This window comes from Pinus tabuliformis, chromosome 3_1 (genome assembly GCF_031772625.1).
Source record: "Pinus tabuliformis cultivar Carrire ecotype Pingquan chromosome 3_1, CPIR1, whole genome shotgun sequence".
Taxonomy (NCBI): domain Eukaryota; kingdom Viridiplantae; phylum Streptophyta; class Pinopsida; order Pinales; family Pinaceae; genus Pinus; species Pinus tabuliformis.
The window spans coordinates 214,430,684-214,449,815 of NC_142301.1; the positions used below are offsets into that span (position 1 = coordinate 214,430,684).

The 19,132-nt window shown below is 40.8% G+C and overlaps 2 protein-coding genes across 2 annotated transcripts; one reads left to right on the plus strand and one right to left on the minus strand.

Moving 5' to 3' along the window:
* The first annotated feature begins 741 nt into the window (after positions 1-741).
* LOC149186560 (uncharacterized) lies at positions 742-5,087 on the plus strand. Its single transcript, XM_089409388.1, has 4 exons — positions 742-2,764; positions 2,870-3,000; positions 3,193-4,704; positions 5,067-5,087. Exons 1-4 carry the CDS (start codon positions 742-744, stop codon positions 5,085-5,087), a joined length of 3,687 nt encoding a protein of 1,228 aa, XP_089265514.1.
* A 10,971-nt stretch (positions 5,088-16,058) lies between these two features.
* Positions 16,059-17,368, minus strand: LOC149186561 (uncharacterized). The gene is made up of 3 exons (XM_089409389.1): positions 16,859-17,368; positions 16,388-16,678; positions 16,059-16,214 (listed from the first exon to the last, which is right to left on the minus strand). Exons 1-3 carry the CDS (start codon positions 17,366-17,368, stop codon positions 16,059-16,061), a joined length of 957 nt encoding a protein of 318 aa, XP_089265515.1.
* Positions 17,369-19,132: the final 1,764 nt, after the last annotated feature.

Below are 19,132 nucleotides of genomic sequence, written 5' to 3' on the forward strand. Positions count from 1 at the left end.
CTGTCCACTGGGCAGAAGGCGGAGAAGATTTCAGAGAACCATGGCACAGATGGAGACGGATTCTTACCAAGACATGGCACCTCAGGGTTTCTCGCATGACGCCTCTCAATTGGAGAAAGAACCGGACCCAGTTCCTCAGCAGGAGCCTCAGCTTCCGAAGGTTTCTTCCCCGGACCCCCATTCCAGAATGGAAGTTGAAGCACCCGAGCCAGGGATCGAGCATCCTGTTCCGGAGTCCCTCAAAGATGATGCTGCTGCTCAAATTACAAACCTCGGCGAAGACTCCAAGGGTATGAGTCTAGATCCTCTCTCCCCTCCTAATCTCATTTCTGATTCCTTTAATAAATGTCTGGTCCCTGATTCTGCAAATTGTATGCCTGAAAACATTGACTCAATTAAAATCTTGGAAGGGGAAAACGTAGAAACTTGTATTGATCTCATCTCGGCGGCTATCCCCGCTCTCGATCTGAACTGTGAAGGATGTTCCTCTGAGCCTCCCCCTCTGGTTCCTCTCCCCTCCTGTCCCTATAACCTCAGATCCTTGGACCACAAATCCGATCCTCAATCTTCAGTGGGTGGTATAGACCAAGCTCTCCCTCAGAGCCAGCCTAGGAAGAAAAGAGGTAGAAAATCCAGTCTTTCTATGGCCCAAGTAAAAGCAAAACATGATGTAGCAGATGGGAAGCAACTATCGATCCCTGGGGCACTTAGAGCAGTGCAAGGCCCCGAAAAGGTTCCAAAATGATCCTTACATCATGGAACTGCAGGGGTTTAGCCAGTAAGCCCAAAAAACTGGCCCTCAGGGAGATGCTGCTGTCCTCTAGAGCGGACATTCTCCTCCTTCAAGAGACCTTGGGAAACGGATTTGAAGTTGAATCGGCTCTCGCCGGCCTTCTCCCAGATTGGAAGTTCTCAGCCATCGACTCCTCGGGCCATTCCGGAGGACTGGCCATTGGATACAGAGAAGGTCGAATCAAGATCATAAATCAATGGGGTATGAAGCTGGTGATGGGAATGGAATTTCAAACCCCTGACTTTGATTTCCCAATATCAATCCTAAACATCTACGGCCCTTGTCAGGGAAGGATGCCTTTCTGGAATGATCTCATGGCTAAGTCTGTTATGAAGAACAACCTTCTGGTGCTGGGAGGAGATTTAAACTTCTCCCTCGGAAGAGCAGAGACCTGGGGACCTTCTGCTAGGGAGGATTCCTTAACCGACTTCTTCCATAATCTCCTCTCTGCAAACAATCTGATTGATGTAAACCTCATTAAGCTGAAGCCAACATGGAAGAATCGTCGAGTAGGGGAAGCAAGGGTGGCAAAAAGGCTTGATCGTTTCCTCATCAATGAGGAATTGTCCTCTCGGATTCCTATCTTCCGCCAATGGGTTGAAGAGGGGGGGCCTTCAGACCACTCTCCAATCTTCTTGGACCTCTCAAAATCTCCTCCCAAGCCTCCGGCGCCTTTCAAGTTTAATGCTGCTTGGCTGAAAGAATCCTCCTTTAATCTCCTTTTCAAGGAAACATGGATACATCCTGACAACCAAGCTGCTGAAGACAGAGGGTTCTTATTTATGGAAAATCTCAAAAGACTAAAGAAAGCAACAATCTCATGGGCGAAGGACTGGAAGGCAAAACAAAATGAGGATTTTAATCGAATCAGTGAGGAGCTTCAAAATCTGGAGAGTATAGAGGGGGATGGATATGCGACTCAGGAATCCAAAGACAAAATCATTCAACTTGAGAAGCTCAAAAATCAAATCCTGTTGGCTAAGGAGGAGGAATGGAGGCTCAAGAGCAGAGCCACCTGGATCAAAGCTGGGGACGAGAATACAAAATTTTTCCATAATTATGCGAAGGGAAGGAAGAGTGCAAACACCATCTGGAGTCTAAAAAATGGTGAAGGTAGGGAAGAAAAGACCTTTGAAGCCCTGTCAGCTCTCGGGCTAAGTCACTTCAAAACCCAATATGCAGACCCTGGTGAGGCCACAATTGCAGAAGTCATTAAAACAGCTCAGTGCTTTCCCAGATTTGTAGAAGACGAAGAAGCAGAGGAGGTAATGATCCCTGTAACAAAAGAGGAAGTGGAGGGGGTCATCAAATCTATGGCAAAAGAAAAAAGCCCCGGGCCCGATGGTTGGGCAATTGAACTCTATCTCCACTTCTTTGATCTAATTGGAGAAGAACTCACTGAAGTCATAGAAGAGACCAGGATTAAAGGAGAGGTCTATAGCCCCTTCAATGCTACTCTTATTGCACTCATTCCCAAGAAGGAAAACCCTGAATCTTTCGAAGACTTCAGACCTATTTCCTTATGCAACAGTATATACAAAATAATTGCAAAAGTGATTGCGCTCAGATTAAAACCAACCTTGTCAAAGCATATCTCTACTGAGCAATTTGGGTTCCTAAATGGACGCCAAATCCATGAAGCCATAGGTGTGGCCCAGGAGGTTCTTCATAGTGTAAAACATCAGAATAAAAAGGGTGTTGTTCTCAAAATTGATTTATCAAAAGCCTTTGACAGAATTAATTGGATTTATATCCGTCTGCTCCTGACTCACCTGGGGTTCAAAATCGACTTCATCAGCTGGATAATGGGCTGCATCACCAATGTCAGCTATGCAATCCTCATCAACAGTGCAGCCACTCCATTCTTCAAAGGACAGAGGGGCCTGAGGCAAGGCTGTCCTCTGTCACCCCTGTTATTTCTTTTAGTTGCAGAAGGCCTAAGTCAGCTGATCCTAAAGGCCAGAAGGGAAGGTAAGATCAAAGGTATTGAAGTAGCAGCTAACCTAAGCATATCACATCTCCTTTTTGTAGATGATATTCTGGTATTCACAAATGGTTCTCCTAATGAATTAGCAGAACTACGCATCATTTTTGATCTGTTTATGAAAGCCACTGGAATGCAGATAAATTCCAGGAAATCTCAACTAATTGTAGAAGGATTAAACCGGCACGACAGAGCACAAATTCTCTCACACTTTCCTTTTGAAGTAAGCAACATGCAATCCCCCTTCAAGTACCTAGGCTTCTGGTTAAAACCCAATGCATATAAGAAAGAGGATTGGAACTGGCTGACTGCAAAACTAGAAGCCAGAATATCCCACTGGAGTTACAAATGGCTTTCCAGAGCAGGAAGACTGACTCTAATTAAATCAGTGCTCCTGGCCATCCCAGTCTACTAGGCAGCGCTGACATGGGTCCCTAAGGGCACGCTGGAAAAAATCAGAAGAATTTGTAGCAGATTCCTCTGGGCAGGATCTAAAGAAAAGGCTGTTCTTCCATGGGTTGCCTGGGAGAAAGTGGCAAGGCCTAAAGACTGGGGAGGATGGGGGATAAAAAGCCTCCCAGAATTCAGCCTTTCTCTGGCTGCTAAATCGGGATGGAGGCTTATCAAGTTGGAAAACCTCTGGACAAGAGTGATCAAGAGGAAATACATTGACCCGGTGCCATTAGAAGACTGGATCAGGAACCCAGCTAAGAATAAGAAAAATGCCTCAGTGATATGGAAAGCAACGGTGGAATCCTTTAGAGTGATTGAGCAGGGGCTAGCGTGGAAAATTGGAAACGGGCGAAGTGTGAAGATAGGGAAGGATCCATGGGTCGGGTGTAATATGAATTATGCCCTTTCTCCCGGTCTAACCCAGCATTTAGAAAGCAGAGGTATTTATTTCTTGTATCAGGTGGAAAAAATTGGTCACTCATCCATTTGGGGACAGGCCTGGAAAGACGGAGAAGATCTGGAACTAGAACAAGACTGGAGGAATGAATGGAACACCTATACTCAGGAGCTCATCAGATCACAAGCCAGACTGAAAGATAGTCCAGACGAACTCATCTGGGCACATGCAGACACTGGAGAATATTCACCAAAAAGTGGGTACAAATTCCTCATGTCTAGGAAAGGATGGGAGCCTCCCGAATGGTGGTCGAGGCACCTATGGAAGCTCAAATCCCCTCCTAAGACAAAAATACTCTTTTGGTGCATTCTAAGAAGAAAAATCCCAACCTGGGACATTCTACAGTCAAGATACATGCATGGCCCAGGGAGATGCACACTATGCAAATCAGAAGCCGAATCCATCAACCACCTGTTCCTAAACTGTCAAGAAACAAAAAAGATATGGGGGGAGGCAGGAAAGCTGTTAAATAAAAGTTTTGCCTGGGTAGGAGGAAATATGACCGAGGCATGGTCTAATTGGTGGCAACAGCATCCTGAAGGAAATATGAGAAATCTTCCCTTGATCATCTGCTGGGGGGTTTGGATAGCAAGGAATAAAAGCATTTTTCAGGACTTGGAAATCCCGCGGTCAGTTTCGGCAACCCTCAGTGTCTCTATCTTCTCCAGCATCCCTGAATCAGAAGTGATTTCCCCTCCAAGACAAATCAAGGAAATTCAATTAAAAGAGGGTATTCCTTGGGCATTTTTTGATGGGGCTTCCCAGAACAACAAGGCAGGTGCTGGTATAGTCATCCATGAAAATCCTGATCAGCTCATAAAAGCCTCGGTCGGGTTGGGCTCTGGCTCAAATAATTTCGCGGAACTGGCAGCGCTGAAACTTCTCTTATGCTGGCTCATTCAGAGGAACATCCCCACAATTCAGATCTTCGGAGATTCTCTTAATGTCATCAAATGGGTTAATGGACACAGTGCTTGCAAAAATCAATTTTTAAAAATTCTGCTGGATGAAATTCAGGTATTGAAACTTTCTTTTAACTGTTTTTCCATTTGTCACATCTACAGGGAACTCAATGACTCAGCAGACCACCTTTCTAAAAAAGGTTTACAACAAGATATGGGCAGGTGGAAAATAGAACAGGTTAATCATGGTCAGACCAGCTCTTCAGATCAGCCACCTTATCTCCAACAATTTTGACTGTTCCTTTTTAGCATATATATAATCTTATATTTATCTCTCATATAAAAAACTTTTATTTTTGTTTAAATCGGTTCTAGAAGTTCTGATAATACAACAATTTTTGTAAGGGTTGTTTTCCTCTGTCGAGGAGACCCACTTGTTTTGGAAGGCCTTTTGGCATGCTGAAATGTTTTTTACAGGCCTCGGCCGAACAGCTCTGAGAGGGTTTTTCACCCCATAGACCGTTTAACTACTTGCTGCAAGTAGGACAGATTTTTGGTTGTAATCAAAACAACCTAACAGTCAAATGGAGATGCTGATGCATTTGCAATGTAACTTTTTATCTCTAATAAAAAGTTCGCTTTTTCTTCGAAAAAAAAAATTAATATTTGACTTTTTTAATTTACTTTAATAACTTTTTTAAGTAATTAGGTATTGAAATATTTTGTTATAATTAATATATATAAAGTTATTGAAATAAATTAATTAAGACGTATAAATTAATTAAGACGGGTATTCAAATAATTTGTCTTTTATTAAAATATTTTTAAAAATATTAAAATTATATTTTAATAAATATTAAAATTATATATTTTCATAAGAATTATATATTTTTATAACATACTAAAAATTAAAAGTAAAAATATATGATTTTTTTTACTTTTAATTACATTATTTCATTTTAGAGTTCCTATAAAAAAAAAATGCTTAACGCTTGGATTTATATTACTATTACAAAATAATAAATTCAGTATCTCGATGTGTTATGGAATGCCCAAATGGAAAGCGACCCAATAACACAAATGCATATGTTTTTCCTTATAACCATATCCAACAGCACAAAGAGTGTTTCGTGTTCAGGTTGGTGTGCCAACTATGCCAAAAAGGCTGGCTTTGTGTATTAGAGTCCTCCGTAAAAATACAAAATTGGAAGTTAGAGTCCATACTTAAGCAAAGATATTATTTAAAACTACAAAATGACCTGGATTAATAAAAAGCTAACTCCAAACCCACATGGAGTTGTTGTGAGTTGGCATGCAAAGTGATTCATGAAGAGGCCACGAGTCGCCAACCAGTCAAGGGTTATGGTGAGTGCACTGTACCCAGTGATGTCGTGAATTGAACCACCATTCAACCCGATCCATTGAACCACTGTGGGGCAGCAAAAGCCATTACTCCATGAGATGTTGACTCTGACCCACCTCTGATCGTAGATATGACTGAAATATTTGTATATTTTAATTTGATTGGGTTGTAATATTAGTAATATAGTAATTAGAATAATAGTGGGATTATTGGTGTTTTATAATATTTTTAATTACAATTAACTAAATATGTATATTTATTTTAATTTTTTGTTATAGTTGAAATTGTTTTATTATTTAGAGAATATTTTATTTTAATTTTAAAATGAATAAATGTTACCTCCACATAGAGCATGGATGGAAAAACACATAGCCTCATAGGTTGTAGGTTGTAGTATTTGATTTTTTATTTTTTTTAAACTTAATTTTTTTTAGGTATTCAAGTACTGAAATATTTTGTTATGGCTCTCACACACATATATAAAGTTCATACTAAAATAAATTAATTAGCATGGGGTTTAGATCATTTATGTATATTATTAAAAATTTAGGAATTATTCATCTTCTCGTATTAAAAAGTGAAAATATAAGATTTTCTTTACTTTTAGTTATGTTATCTCTTTTTAAAGTTTACATAAAATTATGTTACCCTATATGTACATTTAAAGATTTTATAAGTGAAAACATAAGATTTTTTTTACTTTTAGTTATCTTATTCCTTTTTAAAATTTATATAAAATAATGTTACTCTATATGAACATCTAAATATTTTATTTTATGGTGGGAGTATGAGATTTATTTTTTTTACATCTTGTTCTATTTTATTTTGGGGGTGAGAGTGTGAGTGAAATATTTTTACATCTTTTTATATAATGATAGTGAGATTATGTTTTATAATACTTTTAATTAAGAGTAAATGTGTATAATCATTTTTATTTTTTACTATAGCTACATTGTTATATTATTTTGCCAATATTTTTTATTTTATTTTTAAAGACATACATGTCAACTATAAAGCATGGATGACGCATCAGCCCCTCACATTTAGTTCAAAGTTAGAGTAAAGAACACATGTATAATATATATTCCATTGTGTGTTAAAAATAAAGTAATTTAACATAAATATCAAGTAAACTATTTATTTAGATATATTGATAAATAGAAATATCAGATATATAGATATTCCAAGGCATAGGAAATAATTAAGTATAACTTGCTCTAGTGTATAGTTAGGAAAAGTGTGTTTCCTTAGTATGCACTCTTTGTAATTTACAATCTGACAGTCACGATATGTTCTAGACATGAAGTGATTTGACGGTTCATTCTCTAATTGGTATTACCAAAACATGATCCATGGCTTAACACCCGATTGGCCCATGATTTCTATTGAAAGAGCATGGAGGGTCATTTGTAAGGTGACCATTCATGAGAGAATTTTATGTAATTTTTTTTTTTTTTTACATTAATAAACTTCCTAAAGTGACTGCGTTGGCTCACATCGTGGACTGTTTCCCTCTTTGAGGGTTTTAACCACGTCAAGAATACTGATGTATTGAACTGTGATCTATTTGTGAGCGGTGTCCTTTGGTGTTTTATCTAAGGAACTTACCCTATAAATTCCCACATGGTATCAGAGTTATTTGAGGGCCACATCCGTTGGTGATCCAAATCCGAAGCCAGTACAACTGCATCTGACTGTCGTTTCCTAGATCTATTGCTTCTGACCATTTTCGAGTTGAGGGGACTGCTCTATTGTGTTAGGAGCATATGTTCCAGTGAGGATCCCCTTTCGTTTCATGAGAAAATGTTTACAGTAGTCTTAGATATGTCATTTTTAAGATCGGGAGGTATATAGCCTTTACTTATAGTTATAGTTATTTACCTCTTTGTTTATTTCGATTTAGTGTCTTCTATAAAAAAAAATATTACTCGATATATACCTTTCATTTCTACATATGCTCTTTGCCTTATGACTCTGTGTGATCTGGGAAACTGAGAAATAGAAAGAAATGATTTTTTCTTATGCGTATTCTATTTTCTGTTGTGCCTTAGTGTGATCTCGGAAAATTAGAAACATTGAAAAAAATATATAGTTTCTGGCCAAATCTAACTTTAATCCATAAGGCTTTTGCTTGTTCATTTGGTTTGTGTGGGTTTTTTTCTTTGGAGGAAAAAAGGGATTTTTGAAGTAAGAATGCACCCCAAAGCTTCAATGAACAAAAATAAAAAACCCCTCCTTCCTAACATTTTAAACTACCTCACTTGGTCTAAACTTACTTTATGAGAATAGAGGTTTTGAGTTCAGGTCTTTATTTTTGTTGAGTTAATTTTTCATAAAACACATGTAACTTATGTTTTAAAGTTACTTTATGTAAAAGTGTTCTCGCCCATTATAAAAAGTGAGTCACTTATAATTATAAAGTCACTTTATCTTTTATTTAAGTTACAATTTAGTGAAGAGTTCATAAAGTACCATTGTAAAAGTGACTTTCACTTATTTATAAAAGTAATGGATAGTTCATAAAGTACCATTGTAAAAGTGACTTTCACTTAATTATAAAAAGTGGGTCACATAAAGTAATCTTTTTTATAAAAGTGAGCTAATTAGATTAAGTTTGGAAATGAGGGGATTTTCTTTTTTAAATATAAAATTATCATTCACTTCCCAGTATTCATGTAGTTCATCGACATCTTCAACAACTTTTTTTCAAAAAGCCATAACTTCTTCATCCGAAAGCTGTTTTCAGAGACGTTTTTTTTAATTGGCCTAATTTTGCAAGATCTTTCCATTGGAACACTTAGTTTAAGCCTCTGCAGCTTCAGTTTCTTTAAAATGGAAAGTTCATGCCAGGTTATTCTTGACATCATAAACTACTTCAAATGGCTATCGTACGTTATGGATTTACTTAGAAGTAAAGGTGTTTATAGAATAGCCTCAGGCCAAGCGTCTAATACTAAAGATGAAAATAAGCAAGCCAAATGGGAAAATAAGAAAGATCAGTCAAATGAGTTGATAGGGATGTCTATTTCTCCAGAGCTTAGATTCCATATCACAGAAATTGATACCTCCGATGAAGCAATGAAACAACTCAATAAAGTTTTTGGGATTAAAAATGAGATTAGAGCCCATCAAATTGAAAATGAGTTTCTTACGTTGGACCCCAATAATTTTTCTTCCATTGAATATTTTTTGTCCAAGTTGAAGACCCTTAAACTTCTTTTGGAAGGTGTTAAGGTTAAGAAAGAAGATGTTAGCCTTATCTATTCCATTCTTATTAAGTTATTACCAACTTACTCTGTGTTTGTTTCAACCTTGCATTCTACTAGAGAAGCCTTTATTTTTCGAGGACACGACTACAAGTCCCCCTCTTTTGATGCCTTTTGTGATTCTTTGAAAAACTCTTAGATCTTGGTCTTCTTAATACTGGAAATTCTTCTAAGAAAGCCTTAGCAGCCCAACATCAACCAAGCTCAAAAAGTCCTAAAAAGTAGCATCCTAAAAAGAATGGTCCTAAACCAAACAACGGTCCTAAGCAATTTCAATCTCACAACGAAAAATCAACTCAATAAAATGATAAGGCAACTAAAAACAAAGGGAAGAAGAGTGATAGACATTGAAAATTTTGTAATCATGATGGCCACTTAAAATCCAAATGCTTTGGGAATATGGAAGCCTTGGAAGTAGCAATGAAGAAACATAACATCCATTTGGAGCACTCTTCAACTTCAACTTCATCTTTTGGAATAACACTTTCTGAATCTAGTTGTCAAGCATCTCGATCTGGTTATGATCTAAACATATCTTCTTCCTCTCATTCTCATGAGTGGATCATTGATTCTGGAGCTTCTTATCACATGGCCAAAAACAAAGCCATGTTTTCTTCCTTAAATGATTGTAACACCAAAATTATATATGTTGGTGATGATAAATCTCTTAGCATTATAGGGACTAGAACTATTCATCTAGATAATAGTAAATTTAATGATGTATTATGTGTTCCTACCTTATCCTTAAACCTTCTATCTGTATATCAAATAACTCATTCAGGTGAAGGTAAAACCATGGAATTTTCACCTCATGATGTTGTAATTAAGGACCTAAGAGATCCTAGACAAATTTTAGCTACTAGAATTTCTTATGATTCTACATGGTTGTATAAGTTTAACAACTTTGGGTCATCAACTCTTCCCTTGGTATTTGTTGCCCATAATGATGAAGTGAACAAACTTTGGCATGAGTGATTTGGTCACTTAAACTATCGCTCCCTTCAAAATCTATGTAAAGAAAATATGGTAGCAGGTCTACCTATCATATCTTGTAGAGATGGTGTTTGTTCCGGACGTGTACTTGGAAAAAATCATTGGGCTAGTTTTGAAAAACGTGCCACTTGGCATGCCTCAGCCCCTTTACAGCTCGTGCATAGTAATTTATGTGGTCCAGTTCCAGTTGTTTCATTCTCTGGTTACAAGTATTTCTTAATTTTCATTGATGATTTCTCTAGACGCACTTTAGTATACTTCTTAAAACTCAAGAGTGAAGTCTTTAACATGTTATTCAGCTTTAAGACTTTTGTTGAGAAACAATCTAGGATATGTTAACAACAAATTCATCAAGTTTTTCATTTAACATGGAATTCAATTGCAACAAACTGTTCCATATACTCCACATCAAAATGGTGTAGCTAGAAGGAAGAATCACACCTTAAAGGAAATGGCTAATTGTATGCTTCAATCTAAAGGACTTCATCTTAATTTTTGGGCAGAAGCAATTAACTATGAAAATTACATAGTAAATCACACTCCTACTAAGGTTTTAAATAATATCACTCCAGAAGAAGCATGGAGTTGAATTAAACCAGATGTAAGTCACTTTCGTGTTTTTGGAAGTGAAGCATGGTTCCATATTCCATATGAGAAACATAAAGCCTTAGAACCAAAGAGCGAAAAAACGTAATTTTGTTGGATATTCTAAAGATGTCAAAGGATATAGACTTCTTCAACCTAAATCTGAAAATTATATCATTAGAAGAGAAGTAAAGTTTGCTGAAAATATATCAGCCTACGAGCCTAATTTGGCAGATGTGCCACCTCTCTTTATCTCTTCTCCTTATGAAAATATTTCTTCTTTAGATGATGATAGCGAGGATGACAATCCTCCCCCACCTTCTCAGGATCCTTCTTTAGCTCCTCAGCTTCCAAAATGGGTCTGCATTACACGAGATGCAGGAGGTGCTCTTGCAAGTGATCCTACAAATCAGTGTCATACATGTTCTCATTTTGATAGAGCCTCTTCGTTACTGGCTCAAGCTTCAGGGAATTATTATCCTAACACCTTTGCAGAAGCTTCAGGCCATCCAGATCGGGATGCATCTATGAACAAAAAAAATCATTCATTACTGGAAAATGATACATATGACCTTGTTCCTCTTCCAAAGGGACGGAAAATTGTTAGATGCAAATGGGTTTACAGAACCAAGTTTGAACCAAATGTAAAAGTTGATAAACATAAATATCATCTTGTTGTTAAGGGTTTTTCACAAGTTGAAGGCATTGACTATACTGAAGTATTCTCCCATGTTGCCAAAAGGAAATATATCCTCCTTGTTCTTTCCCTTGCTATCTCTTTCAAATGGGAAGTCCATCAGATGGATGTAAAATACTCCTTCCTGCATGGAGACTTGCATGAAGAAATCTATATGGAACAACCTCCTAGCTTTATACAAACAAGCCCCATCCTTGTATGTGAGCTTAAGAAATCCCTTTATGGTCTCAAGAAAGCACCTTGGGCTTGGTATGCCAAAATGGATAGCTTTCTTTTAGATATTCGTTTTTCTAGGTTTCATTCTAATAATATTGTCTACACCAAGAAAGTGCATAAGTCCCTTATCATTCTTATTATTTATGTTGATGATCGTAGCCTTACTAGTAGTGATCCAAACCTTATAAACCATGTGAAGTCCAACCTTAAAAAGAAGTTTGAAATGATAGACTTAGTACACTTTCATTACTTTATTAGTCTTCAAGTCTTGCAATCCAAAGAAGGTATTTCCCTTTCCCAGTCCAGGTATGCATGTGATCTTCTATGCCACTTTCACATGGAAGACTCTAAGCCAACCCATTCTCCTTTTCAGTCTAGAGACAAAATTTTAGTCACTTGTACTTGCCCTGAAGTTTTTTTTTTCTCGGTAAATCTATGCTATTCTATTATATTATGTACAGGAAAACATTACAGTCAAAGAGTCAGGTTGCCCAAGGCCGACTGTGGCTCTTTGGGTTAGCAGCTCGCAACTCAGTATTAGCCCTCGCAGGGGCAGCATTTCCATACAGAACCGCTTCCACATCGCGCCATAACACAACATTGTTTTCAGACCATACAAAAACATCCCGCGCAGGGGCTTCGGAGCAAAAATTCTTCCCTCGCAGGGGCGACAGAAGACCTATGACAGCTCCCCTACGAGTCCTACTAGCAGAACCATAGCAAACATAGACATATATATGAACTAGAGAGACACAGACAGAGACATATAACCTATACCAGACGCAGACAGAGACGTATGACTTATACCAGACCTGAACAAAAGTGGAGGACGACGGAGTGTGCAGCTGGAATCTATTCCTCTGGCTTCTCCTCGATAATTCTACACCACCCGTGATGTTCTGGGAAGCCATCGCACTCTTACACTGCGTCCTTCTTGGAGGTCGACGCCTTCTGCTCCTGAGGTCGGATGGGAGTTTGCTCAGGTACCCCCACTGGCTCTTCCTCGACAATTTCCAGTTGTTCATCTGGGAGCGCCCCCTTGCTGCCCGAACCACCTTCATCCTCCGGAGAGTCCTCAATGAATAAGACCGAGATGTGTGCATTGATGTAGGAATTGACCCTCGAGCTGCCGAGGGTGAAGATGGCAGATCCAAATGCCGGAAGAGGGTGCGGTCCAGCATTGGGATTGCCCGTGTCCATGAATTGACTTGCCTGGATGGGAGTAGCCCCTGCCCTTCTGTGGCAGTAACAACAACAGCAGTGGTGGTGGGATTCCGCAGCGGGATGGCGTGAAGAACCTCCTCGAGCAGAGCCCAGTCGACTGAGTAGCCTTTCCCTAGGTCTAACCATTTTTGCAATGATGCCGGTGGCGTGAAGCAGAGCGGCAATTGAAGGCTTTCCCGTCTTGAGTCGCCTCCCCACAGAATTAAGTCCTCTCCCCACAAATCTGGGACGAAGCTCAGTATCACATAAACATCAACCAACAGAGTATTCAAGCTCGAGACCTCCCTTAGCTTCTTGAAAGCTGGCTGTAACAGGAAGCGCTGTAGCCTGAAAGAAGAGATTGCCACCAAAAACCTGAACTGCGTGATCCTTGCTCTGAGCATAGACCTGCAACATTCCTTCACCCATCTTAAACCTCTCAACATTCTCTCGAGACCTGTCCTCCATAACTGCGCTCTGCAACCTCCCCAATTCACCTTATGTTGCATTGAATGCCCTGTGCTTGTGTCTCAGCTCTTAATTCCTCGACGGCGCTAGGCATTGAATTCCTCGGTTGATCTCGAGGCGGCCCATGTTTGGCATGTGGCTCCTCACTGCCAGACGTACTAACACCCTCATCCGGGGAAACTGCATCTCTTTGGATAAGGATTTCGCATTCCTGGACCTGGAGATTGTTTGGAATGATGTTCGTGTTTCTTGATAGGAGGGTATGTTCATTTTCTACCCCAATGTTGGCCAAGAGGTCAGCTATCTTGTTGCCCTCTCTTTTTGTGTGATTGAAGGAGATGGCTCTATAATTGTGCAAATCTTGTGCAATAGCATTTAGCCTCGCTTCTAGCCTCCAACTGGATGCAACTTTTCTGGCTTGAGAGCCGTTCTGTATGCGTGTAGCCATGTTTATGAGGATCTGGGAGTCGCCTTCTACAATCAAGGGTTGAAGGTTGAGGTTCCAGGCTAGCAGGAGACCTTGCCAGAGTCCCTCTAGCTCTGCGGAGTTGTTGGTGTCCCACCCGATATTTCCAAAGTAGATCTTCAGAGTGGTGCCTTCATGATTCCTCAATATTCCTCCAAATCCAGCTTCTCCAGGATTGCCTTTGGACGCCCCATCAAAGTTGAGTTTGTATGAGTATTTAGGAGGGGCATTCCAGCGGCTGTTGTTCTTGATGCTGCCGTTGGAAGGGCCATTCTTGTAAACTTCTTGAGGCAGATGCAATTGCCAGTTGTCAAGAATGTTTTTCTCATTATCTGTAGTGGGGAAGTCCTCCTTTGTCCAAGATCGAAGCACCATCGTTTCTTTGAGATTCCCATGTAGCCTGTTCCAAACTTCTTCAATAGGAGAGCGATTGTTTTTGAATATACGTTTGTTTCTTTCTTTCCAAACGTTCCATAGGACAGTTCCCGGGATGATGTTCCATAGATAGTTGAGGATCTCGCTTTTATAGGGGTTCTTTGGCCATTGTCTTATGGAATTGATGATGTCGTTTTCCCCTCTACATCTTTTTTGGCATCTGAAGCTAACCTTTTCCCACAGCTGATTGGCTAGAGGGCAAGTATCCAAGAGGTGTTGAAGAGTTTCTTCGCTTTGAAAACAGTTGTGACAGATAGAGGGACCATGAAAGTTTCGTCTTCTTAGTTTATCCCATGTGAGAATTCTTTTATGTCCTACCAGCCAGAGAAAGTAGGAGATTTTGGGCCATGATCCGAGACCCCATATTTTGCTCCATAATGGATCTGGAGGAGTGGGGAAGTTGCAAACCAACTTGTAAGCTTCAGAGGTGGTGTAGGTCCCTTTGGGTTGGTATCCCCATCTGAGGATGTCATTGCCTTCATCATGCCTTATGCTTCTTTTCCTTAACTCTTTCTCCAACTCTTCTGCCTCCCGAATATTTGTGTTATTGAGTATTTGGTTACTCTGTCTCCATTTTCTGAATCCATGCTCCATCTCCTGCGTCCAAAATTGTTGGACTTTTTCCTGCTGCTGCTCCTGCCTGTCTGGTATCAGAGATGGATGAAGAACACTAGTGAGCTTGGGCATCTGGTTCCAGGCATCTGTCCAAAATCTTGTTGTGCGACCATTTCTGATTTCCCAGAAGCTGTGCTGTTGAATTAGTTGATAGTGCTATTTGGCCGCGTTCCAGATTAGTGATCCCTTTTCGGTGGGAATAAATCTGATGAGCTCTTCTTGAGGTTTGTTGTTGGCATACTTGGCCGTCCAGATTTTTACCCAAGGCTTCTCTGGATTAGTGATCCATTGCCACCAGATCTTGGCATTCATAATGGAATTTTTGTACTCTGGGTCCCTCAGCCCGATGCCACCCTTGTCTTTGGGCATGCAAACAGTAGTCCATTTAACCAGTGCCCACTTGCGATTTGTTGCCGAGCTGCCCCATAGAAAGTCACACTGTAGGTTCCTTATTCTTTTTAGGACCCATTTTGGCGATGCAAGGATAGAGAAAAGATAAAGAGGCATGGCCTGAAGGACAGACTTTATGAGCACCACCCGACTGGCTAAATTTAGAGACCTGTATGTCCAGAGGTTGAGACGGGAATCAAGCTTCTCTAGGAGAGAGCGCCATGCGGGATGCTTTATGGCTGAGGCAGTGAGGGGAGCTCCGAGATATTTATAGGGGAGGGTAGCAGAAGGGAAGCCCAGAATGCAAGTGACAACAGCTTTGACAGAAGGAGGTGTGTGAAAGAAGAAAATCTGCGATTTGGAGCAGTTGACAAGGGTGCCAGAGGCTTCAGAGAAATCATTGAGAAGGGTTTTTAAGCGAGAGGCCTTCTGGACAGAGGGATAGCCAAAAAGCATGGTGTCGTCAACGAACTGCTAATGAGAGGTAGCAGGGGTGTTGTGAACAGAGATGCCTTTAAGCTGTTGAGAATGGAGCGTGTGTTTGATGTGTCGACCAAGACCCTCAGCCATTAGAACAAAGAGGAAGGGGGATAGGGGATCCCCTTGCCTGATACCTCAAGAGGGTTTGAAGGGGCGGGAGGGGAAACCGTTCACAAGGATGGAGAAGTGAGTGGATGAGATTAGGCTCATGATCCAGTGGATCCACATGGGGCAGAATCCAAAAGCTTTTAACATTTGTTGTATATAAGTCCAGCTGAGTTTATCGAAAGCTTTAGAGAGATCCAATTTGAGTATCATACCTGCTTGCTTTGAGTGCTTGAGGGAGTGAATTATCTCGTGCGTGAGGAGAATGCCATCCATTATCTGTCGTCCTTCCATGTACCCCGCCTGTTCCGGTGATATAAGCAGAGGTAAGAGGGGTTTTAGCCTGTTTGCAATAACTTTAGATATGACTTTGTAAATGATGTTGCATAATGCTATAGGCCTGAATTTATCAGGTGTGATAGAATCCTCCTCTTTGGGGATGAGAGTGATGAAGGTGTAATTGAGGGAGGGAAGAAGCCAGCGCAGGGCCCTTTATTCTTCTACAATTTTCCAAACCTCCAACTTTATCATATCCCAAAAAGCGTGAAAGAACGTGGCAGTGAATCCATCTGGGCCTGGGGCCTTTCCTTCTTTAAGCTGGGACATTGCCTCATCCACTTCCTGGGGGAGAATAGGGTGCATAAGAAGCTCATTGTGTTCCTTCGTGATGAGCTTTGGCACGCTGCTGATAATTTTCCCAATAGCCTGTTGCCGATCTTCTATTTGTTCCTGGTGGACATGTTGGAAGTGATTGAGGAGTACTTCTTCGATTTCCTCATGCTTCTCTACTTTTGCCCCTTCTTGATTCTGGATGAAAGGTATATTATTATGCATCCTTCTCTACACTGTGGTTCTGTGGAATAATTTGGTGTTTCTCTCCCCCTCCTTCAGCCATCTGACCCTTGACTTTTGCCTCCAATAGATTTCCTCCTGCTTTCTCCTTTCCTCGAGCTGGCTGTGGATGAGCCGTTCCTGTTCCAGGGTAACCTCCGAATGCCCCTCTGTGATTATCTTTTGGTGGAGATCCACCAGCTCCTGATTTAACTCTTGTTGCGCCTTAAAAATATTTCCAAAGGTCTCCCTGTTCCATCTTTTTAGGTGATTTTTTAGAAATCTTAGCTTCTGTTGGAACTGATACATTTTTGCCCCTTCTGGAGGGATGAAAGATGCCCAGGTGGTCTTGACGAAGTCCTTGAATGTAGGGTGCGAGAGCCAAAACCCTTCAAAGCGGAAGGGTCTTTTTGTCAAGTCACCTGGTCTTTGCCATTGCAGAGCGATCGGCCAGTGATCCGACCCTGTGTGTGCGAGTATTGCAGCTGAGATGTCTCCTCCTAGATGAACCGCATTGTCTGAGATGAGGAAGCGATCCAATTTGGAGGCAATTTGATGTTTTCCAGCTCTGCGATTGCTCCAAGTGAAGGTACCATTACAGAACGGCATGTCTATGAGAGACGCAGTTTGGATGAAGTCCTTGAAGCGAGCAACTTCTGGTTCCATTCTAGTTCTCCCTCATATCTTCTCCTCGATTTTAGTGATCATGTTGAAGTCTCCTACAACAATCCATAGTGGGTGCCTCCTGTTATTGCTAAGAGCTTCTATAGTGTCTAGGAGCGCAATTTTGTTTCCTGTGTCTTGCGGGAAATATACATTTGATAAGTTGCCATGAATGTTGGTACCCAGTATGTGAAAGGCCGCCTGTATGAGATGATGAGAGGCATGAAAATCTATGAGGGTTACCGCTTGGGTATTCCAAACTATAGCAAGCCCTCCCGAGGCTCCTGAGGCGTCTACTGCAACCGAGTGACAACCTGGCCATGCTTTTGAGAGTATGCTGCCTAGTGTAGAACTATTACACTTGGTTTCCTGGAGAAAGCACATCTGCGGCTTTTCCATTTTAATCATGTTTTTTAACATTCTGAGTTTTCCAGGGCTATTAAGCCCCCTTAAGTTCCATGATACTAGCTTCATGGTTCAACTATTGATGGAGGGCTTGTAGTACTTCGTCAACTTAGCATACCTGCCTGAATCTACCAGGATTTTCCCAATCTCGATCGTTCGCTGGAGATCTATTTTTCTTCCTCTTTTTTTAGAGTCCTTTGGGCGTAAGCTGCCATCCCAATGACTTCCTGGTTGTATCCCTAGTTGGTGTTGATGATAGGCTCTCGAGATGACCACTTCGAGCTTATTGAGTTGATATTCTGAGATTGTTTCGTATGCTTTCTTTTTGCAAGCTAGTTCCAATTCCAGAATATCTAGGCCATTTATATCTATGCTTTCTGGCTCTTCTTCCATTTGTTGCACTTGACTACTTTCTTCTATATTGATCTCTAATTCCTGGGGGATGTCTGCCTTTCCGTCGACTTCCATTTCCTTGTGAATCTCTACTGATTCTTTCTGGCTTCTGCTGAGGATAGTTGGGATGGTGATGGGGGGATGAGTTTTGGGAGGGGGATTTGAGGGAGGGGGATGGGATGAGGAAGAAGGGTGGGCAGGGTTGTTCTCAGAGATTAAGGGTAGCTCATCGGAGGTTTGAGCAAGAATATCGAAGTTGTTCTTAGTTACTCGGCCTTGGGTTTTGATAGGCTGGGGTTTGATCCCATTCTGGGGCTTTTTGTGCGCGCGTTTCCGGCTTGGGACTTTGGTGAAGCCTTCCTGGGTTAGGGTTTCAGAAGGGTCTAGGGTATTAGCTTTAGCATTTTGAGGGCAATCCCTGAAAAGATGCCCCAGAGCATGGCACTTTCTGCAACGAAAGGGTATGTGTTCATAGTCGAGAGGCTGGATCCATTCTTCATCTCGATGGGCGAGGGTTACCGACTCTGGTAAAGCTTCATTCAGGCGTATGAAGACACATATTCGTGCGTAGGAGGTGTACCTACGCGATTTGGTTTCTTCTGCCGCTCTGATGTATTCTCCCACTCCATTTCCTATACCCTTGAGAATGTCCTCGTCCCAATATTCATCTGGAAGAAAGTACATTCTGATCCAAACCGGCGCCCATGTGAGATCTTCTTTATCTGGGTTGAATCTTGGAATCCATTCCCTCAGATACAGTCCTGCTGAGTTAAAAAAGTAAGGTCCTGCTCCCAGAATCCTGTATTTGTCCTTTAAACAGAAAAATATTGCAGTGAAGAATCCTTTCGGCCCTAGCTGCAAAGTTACATCTCCTTTGGGCTTCCATTTCACCGCAATCCAGCCATATAAGGCTTTCTTAGTCGGCCAAAACCCTATAAACTTCCCAATGAGGGCATGATCTCTCATGTA

Excerpts from the sequence above, each read along its gene's own strand:
- LOC149186560 (XM_089409388.1), top strand. The coding sequence starts at position 742 with ATGATCCTTACATCATGGAACTGCAGGGGTTTAGCCAGTAAGCCCAAA. Across the intron at positions 2,765-2,869 it reads CCTAAAGGCCAGAAGGGAAG|AACTACGCATCATTTTTGAT; the intron begins GTAAGATCAAAG and ends ATGAATTAGCAG. Across the intron at positions 3,001-3,192 it reads TCTCACACTTTCCTTTTGAA|GCAGCGCTGACATGGGTCCC; the intron begins GTAAGCAACATG and ends CCAGTCTACTAG.
- LOC149186561 (XM_089409389.1), bottom strand. The coding sequence starts at position 17,368 with ATGGAACCAGAAGTTGCTCGCTTCAAGGACTTCATCCAAACTGCGTCT. Across the intron at positions 16,679-16,858 it reads TCACAGAGGGGCATTCGGAG|AATCAAGAAGGGGCAAAAGT; the intron begins GTTACCCTGGAA and ends CCTTTCATCCAG. Across the intron at positions 16,215-16,387 it reads GGGATATGATAAAGTTGGAG|GCTAAAACCCCTCTTACCTC; the intron begins GTTTGGAAAATT and ends TATTGCAAACAG.